This window comes from Phaethon aethereus (assembly GCF_964289735.1).
Source record: "Phaethon aethereus genome assembly, chromosome: 3".
Classification (NCBI taxonomy): domain Eukaryota; kingdom Metazoa; phylum Chordata; class Aves; order Phaethontiformes; family Phaethontidae; genus Phaethon; species Phaethon aethereus.
In genome coordinates, this window is record NC_138576.1 from 18,057,990 (window position 1) to 18,065,454 (window position 7,465).

Sequence of the window (7,465 nt, forward strand, 5' to 3'; positions counted from 1 at the left end):
TCTCAAAAAGGAAGAACGGGCTTGGAGATATAAATGCTGATGAGACTGGTTATTTTGAGAAAAGAAGCAAGGAAAATGTTTTCAGAATTGCCATGTGTAGATAAGTAGGGTTGCAAATGTGTTCTATATCCAAGTAGCAACATCCTCCCCCCCCATCCCTTGAGAAATTGGCACATCTCTTCTGTTGTAAACAACTGGTGAAGATTGTTCCATTTCTCTCTTATCACATTTCACATCTATTTGCTTCAGAGAAAGGCCGCTGTACATTTTTGCTGTTACTGCTCTTTAATCTGAGACATTAGCACAGAATTAGCACAGATGTCTATTACTTTTTCTTCACCGTTCTGTGTGCTCCTTTTACAAAGAAAGGAGAGGAAAAATATGAATGTTGTCATTAGTGAGTGTTTTTGCTGAGCTCGCTTTGTCCCAGTACCTATCATATCTTAAAAAATACAGGGAGGATGTTGATTCAGGGATTAAGAGACAAGTTTATCATAGGAAGCTTCAGCAGCGTTGCTTAAAGCAAGAAGAAGGATGTCGGATTGCAGCTCACTTAGTGTAGCTGCAAAAAATTCCAGTCCCTTCAGTGGCTCTAGAGTGCTAAAAGAATGTGCTCATCAGTTATCCCTAATGAGATTCCTCTTATTTGTATTCTTGCATTTCTTACTAAAAGTGATACCATGTAAAAAGGAAGAATGAAAATGGCTCAGCCTGGTTTTTTTCCTCGTTTGATTAAGACCATCTGCTGGGATATGGAAATAAAACCACTGAGATCTGTCAGATTGAGCAGAGCTCTCAACTTGGGTCTTCCATTTTCTGGCTACTCTCCCAGACATGGTTTCTCTTTTACGCTCTGTCCATCCACTGATACGTGGTATAAAGACAAATAACTTCTCATTGTTATATAATGAAAAGGGTTCTGATTGAATTTGGTGCTGTTGGAAGTTAAGCACTGTATAAACGTGTAACATAAGGAATCACCTTCTTGGAATATAGATGGTGTTTGGGCACTCCTGTGTTGACCTCTGAATGGTGATGAAAATTAGGAAGAAGTCTAGTCTTCTATCCCAGGGTGTTTCTGATGATGGGAGACATGGAAGCCCGTATTTATGCAGGGGGGGAACTTGATGGAGGTAGTACTTGATCTTTCTTAGATGCCTCAAGCCAGGGGTCAGATGATGCCTGGCACTTAGTTGATTATCTTCAGATACTTGGGCGTCTGCAGTCTGTTTGTGTTCTGAGTCTGAGAAGTCTAGGCAGATGAATGTGGTTTATTGTCTGTGAAATTTTCTACCACTGATGTGTTGTTTCCTTATGTCTGTTTATAGAACATAATCATATTGCCTTTCATATATGCATTTTTGATGGGTTTAATATTTTCACTTTTTAATGACACATAGGTACTTTTTGTCCATGAGCAATCATCAATAAATATTCTTTTATTAAAACATGTATTTATTGTATAGGATTGGACTTAAGAGTGATGTTAGGGAATTTCACTAGTAGTCCCCGTCAACATACCCAACTTTAATTACCTTTTTCGTCTATTACTGCCATGCCGTAAGTCTTGTGTTGGTAATTTACATTATTTAGTTTTATTGTTTTAGGCAAATATAAATGGTCGTGTCTTGGCTCAGTGCAACACTGATGAACTGAAAAAAGAAATGAATATGAATTTTGGTGACTGGCACCTGTTCAGGAGCATGGTAAGACTTTCTCTTCAGTATTCAGGTCATCACAAATTAGTCTTTTTCATTATGAACTTTATCTTTTTTTCTTTTGTGTTGCTTTCTTCTTATCGTCTTTTAAGTTGATAGGTATAGTCTTAAAACGTGCATGCTTTTGTTGTTTTGTCTTTTTGTCTTGAGCACTTTAATGGAGAACCAGTTGCTTATGGATTTGCATCTTAATTGATTGTGAACTCTGAAGTTTTGCCTCCTCTTTTTGTAAGATCTGTTTTTCCTGTATGGGTTCCCTCTTCCCTTTTTAAATTTGCCTATTTTAATGAAATTGTTAGAACTTAATTCTCTTTGAGGCCTCTGTTTTTCTGTTGAAAGTTAGGGAGTTCAAAGTATATTAGTGCAAGGAAGTGGACAGCCAGGCTGTTAAAGATGCATGGCACACAATTGCATAAGCATAATTTTCAAAGAAACTTAAGCTAAAAATCAAGACAATGAGATAAATGTACAATATTTGATTGACACATGCCTGTATAATGCAAGGACGCTGCATTGAATACTGCTGTTGAAGTATATATATGTAGATATCTAATTCCTTCCATTTCCCTCCTCCCTGTTTGAGAATAAATGGCAGTTTTACAGTGAGGGTTATGCATCACAGAGAACTGTGTTTTCTCTTAAGTATTTTTAGTATATTGCCAGTTTTCTTTCTGAAAATTACAGTATGTCTCTCAACTGCTAAATCAGTCTTGAAAACACTGAGAATTGCAAGATGAGATATTATTAGATTCAGGTTGATTAAGCTATAAAACGGAAATGTTTCATTTTGCTTTTAAATTTGTAATTTATCACTTACCTAGTTTTACAAGAACTTAAATGTTTTGTGGCATGAGTTCTTTTAAGGGTCTGAACAGTAATAAGGATAATTTGTAAATGCAAAAAAACTTAAATATTAAAATGTAATTTGCAGTGAAGACAATGAATGCACTAGATCTGTGAACAGATTTTTCTTCATACTTTTCCATGGTCACAACCCCACAGGCATGTATACTTTAACAGGTGTGAATTCCTTGTTCCTAGTTTTAATAGAGTTCTTCTTTAACATTTTTGAGAACTTTTTTTCTATTTATATAATTACATTTATCCTGTCTCTTTTTGTGTGTTAAGATACTTGAAATGAGAAATTCAGAAAATCAGGCTGTTCAGGAAGATCCTCGTGGAACGACTGAGCATGTTACCACTGCGATTCCTCACAGTGAACTTACTCGTCGTTCTGGGCATAACACTGAGTTGCCTCACACCGAGCTTACTGGTCTTTCTGGTCAAGCTCCCTATACACTTAACTTCAGCTTTGAAGAACTCAACACAATTGGTCTTGATGAAGCTCCCCCACGGCATAGTAACTTAAGTTGGCAGGTATTTAATAAAGAAATGTATTCTGCTTGCTTACTCATATGGTAAAGGGTTTTTTCCATTCTTGGATAAAGACAGGTCAAGAAATAAGTTTATTGTGATAGTTCAAGTACTTTCAGTTCTCAGTCTTGGCAGAGACCAGTTTTGCAGGGATGTAAACTCTAACCACACTCTCTGAGTCAGTCTTCAATTTCTGCCATCTGAAAACTATTCATCTGCCCCAGTAATCACTCTTCATAAGAAAAAAATCCAAGTTACCGTGCTTTTCTCATCTTAGGGCGATGTCCTGCAAGATTTCTGTTTACCGTAATATTCAGACTTTGTGTATGAAATATTTTAGCTAGTGCTAGCCAGGTGTTATGCTATTCAAAGGATTACAGATACATTTATTAGTTTTTTTTTAAACAGGCAACTACAGCGCTCCATGTCGCCCGAGCCTTGTCCTTACAATGCATCATCTATTCATAGACTCCAGAGCTGATATCCTTCTCTATCTGTGGTTTCTGCCATAGGTTATAGTCAATTTTCTTTTGTATCTTATGAAATCATGCAAAGTGTGTGATTTTCTTTTTAAGAAATAATTCTTAAGAAATAAAACAAATCAATTGGTATCTAAATAGCAATTAGAATTAAAAAACAAAACTAAAGAAAAAAAACCCAAACCCCAACATTGGATGTTGGATGTTTCCCAACATTTAGCAGCTTTTTCATCTCTGCAAGTCTAAATTAGAGAATCTTGAAGGTGCATCAAAATAGGAAGACACCCCAAATGACTAGCTAAAGGTGATATTTTTTTAATAATCAAAGTTGTCACTGAACAGAGGTTTGGGATATATATCCCAGAGACAGATTTCTATCCGCATCTGTCTGTGTGTGTGCATGGGCACTTGTGTGTGTTGTAGGATTCTGATTACCCTTACTGCCTCTTTGCAGCAGCTAAGTATCAATGTTTTTTTTCCCAACCAAAATGGCATGATTCTCATTTGTTACGTTGTTTTTGTGTCAAAAGCACAGAAAGAAGTACAAGAAAATCTTTTTTAATGCATTCTTTAAAATGCAGGTTTAAATAAATAGTGCTTCTGATGCCCGTATAGTTATCTGAAGTTGAATCAAAAGAATGAGAAATGTAGTTTGTCCTTAAGAAAACATTAGAATTTACCTGTTGGAATTTTTAAAGTCAATACTGATTAAAAAAGAATATTGCTGCTTCTCTGTAAAAAGGAGGAGTGCTACTGGAAATGCACAACAAAGTAAAATATTTCTCTCTTTGGTGAGGAATCATAGCTGCTGTGAGTATGGATAAATAGTAGTGAATATGCATAAATAAACACATATTAGTATTTCTGAGATTCTTGCATTTTGTTTTGGGCATTGAATTGCTTAGAAGTCATGGCAGACAGAAGTAATTTAAACACTATTTTCCTTTAGTTAATCATGTTTAGCTGTTCCCCAATATTCTGGTGTATATACAACGTCACTGATCTTATGAAAAGCTGTCAATAATACTTAGTTAGTAATTTAGAGAGAATGATGAAATGGTAACCTGCAGATCTTATATATGTTGCTTGCTGGAGGGATTAGGAGCACCTTCTGAGAAGGAAAGAAACATGTTGGTTTGCATTGCATTCCAATGCAGAACAAGAAAAAGGAAAAGATGATGAACAGCAACAAGAAAGATAAGAAGGAGGCATGTAAGAGCAGGAAAAAGGTGGGGGGAAGGAGAAAAGAAAAATAGTTTTGAGAAAGAGAGAGATGGACCAAGAGGGTATATCTATACAGTTAAGTAATTCTGTTCTAAATCTTAGATACAGTCACAGTGTTTGAGTCCACACATCAATTTTCCTGTTTACATTTAGCTTCTTAAAATTAGCCAGGCCCTTTTAGGGTTTTTTAAAATAGTTTTTTCTAGTAGAAGGTAGGTTTTTGAAATGTGGTTCATTTTGAATGTTGCCCTAAATAACACATAATACCTCAACAGTCTTTCAAAATCTCATCTCTTGTGCACTGCAAAGTTGAGTAGGTTTCCTAAAGTACACACTGCTTAAGGCAATGTCTCAGCTCCAACGCATTGGGCACCGTACGTCTTTTACTTTGATGGTAGTGAGGAGCCCGTTATATGCATGACACAAAGCTGTATGTTCAGCCACGATCCGCCCCTTTACTTTGTTCAGCTCGGTGCTAGACCTTGGTTCTAGCATTTGATAGATGGCCTAGCATCCTATGCCTATGGAGTTGTCTGTGTGCACACTAAAAGAGAGGAGAGGTGGGAGCAAAGAAGAATATGTTTTTCTGAGAACTGATTTTTCTGAAATCAGCTAGATGCAATGGAATTTTTCCAGGATATATTGAAGTATGTAGGATGGGGGTCTTTTGAAAATGTTCTTGAGAGATGTTCAGCACTTAGATGAACTCTTGCTGTCTTTCTAATATAAAATGCCAATTTTGTAAATCTCTAAAAATATATTAGACAAGCCCAGCTTGACGTACAAAGTTACAGTTGTTATAATTATATACTTAAAAGAGTTAGCCTCAGTGCACTGGGTAAAATGCTTGTTTTATGGAAATATTCTGTCATGGGGACCAACAAAAAGAATACTTCGTAAGTTTAGTGAATGTGTGTGTGATTGCATATCTATGATTACAGTAAGCATATTTTAATTATAGCATTAACAATTTCACTTGCATAATCTATTCACAGCAACAAAAAAATCATTTAAGCACATACTTGATGTTTTGAGTTATTTAATTTAAAAAGATCAGTAGAAGTAAAAAGTTCATTTAACTGTTATCTATCTCTTTTCTTTCTTTTTTTTTTTTTTTTTCCCCCAGTCACAAACTCGTAGAACTCCAAGTCTTTCAAGTCTTAACTCTCAAGATTCTAGTATTGAAATATCAAAGCTTACTGACAAGGTACAGGCAGAATACAGAGATGCATATAGAGAGTATATTGCTCAAATGTCACAGTTAGAAGGAGGTGCCAGTTCTACTACAGTAAGTGGTAGGTCCTCCCCTCATAGCTCAAGTGCTTTCTATATGGGGCAGAGTACATCAGGGGGTTCCTTGCATTCCAGTGCAGAACAGGAAAAAGGAAAAGATGGTGAACAGAAACAAGATGATGGAAGAAAGCCCTTCTTGCTGAAGAGGAATGATGTTGTTGATTACAGTACTTCAGGTGTTTCTACTAATGATGCATCTCCTTTGGATCCTATTACTGAAGAAGATGAAAAATCTGATCAGTCTGGTTCCAAGCTTCTCCCAGGAAAGAAGTCTTTGGAAAGAACAAGTATTTTCCAGGCTGCAGACTTAAAGCTTAAGGGAGTTACTCTTCGGTATCAGAAACTTCCAAGTGATGAAGATGAGTCAGGAACTGAGGAATCCGATAATACTCCACTTCTTAAGGAAGGTAAAGATAAGAAAACAGATGTCAAAATAGAGAAGCAGCCCAAATCTCCAGAACATGGATCTGAACCTATTAGAACCTTCATCAAAGCAAAGGAGTATTTGACAGATGCCCTCTTGGATAAAAAAGATTCGTCTGACTCTGGTGTAAGATCCAATGAAAGTTCTCCAAATCATTCCCTCCATAATGAAGGAGCAGATGATTCACAACTTGAAAAGGCAAATCTCATTGAGCTTGAAGATGACAGTCACAGTGGAAAGAGAGGAATTCCACACAGCCTTAGTGGCCTTCAAGATCCAGCTGTGATTCGCATGTCTATTTGCTCAGAAGATAAGAAAAGTCCTTCTGAAAGCAGCTTGATAGCAAGTAGCCCAGAAGAGAACTGGCCAGCTTGCCAGAAAGTCTTTAATTTAAATAGAACCCCTAGTACAGTAACCTTAAATAATAACAGTGCTCCAAACAATCGAGCTAATCAAAATTTTGAAGAAATACAAGGTATCAGAGATTCACCTCAGATTATCCTGCACCCTGGCTCAGGTTCCAGTTCAACTGCGGTTCAGAATGAGAACCTGAAGAGCGTTGCTCACAAGCGGAGCCAGCGTTCAAGTTATACCAGGCTTTCAAAAGATTCATCAGAGCTCCACACTGTTACAGCCTCAGATGGGGCTGGTTTTGGAGAAGAAAGAGAAAGTATCCTGTAAAAAGCAGCCAGGTTAAAACAGAGTATGCCCATGAATTGTAGCTTGCTTGGAATTCTTTGTCAGTGTGTGGTTACACTAAGCTCTGTAGTTTAAGCTTTCAATATTGTAATAGAAGGTCTAGATTATTTTCAGCCATTTTCTTGGAGAAAAGAAGTAATTTTTTACAAGAAGCAAATTACTTCAGACTTTCCCCACATGTAAAAGCAGTAGTTGTCAGCATGAAAAATCACTTCTTTGTTAAGACACTGTGCTAAGGTTTGGTCAGGGGCAGA

The 7,465-nt window shown here is 36.7% G+C and overlaps 1 protein-coding gene across 6 annotated transcripts in view; it reads left to right on the forward strand.

Annotated features, from left to right (window-relative positions):
• Positions 1-7,193, forward strand: part of KIDINS220 (kinase D interacting substrate 220) — a gene marked incomplete at both ends in the record, with an annotated part of 74,152 nt that extends 66,959 nt beyond the window's left edge. For all 6 annotated transcript variants that reach the window (XM_081997311.1, XM_081997313.1, XM_081997315.1 and 3 more), the window contains 3 exons: positions 1,608-1,706; positions 2,847-3,095; positions 5,922-7,193. In XM_081997311.1, the coding sequence (XP_081853437.1) occupies positions 1,608-1,706; positions 2,847-3,095; positions 5,922-7,193 (1,620 nt within the window). The remainder of the gene's footprint in view (positions 1-1,607; positions 1,707-2,846; positions 3,096-5,921) is intronic.
• Between the last annotated feature and the right edge of the window lie 272 nt (positions 7,194-7,465).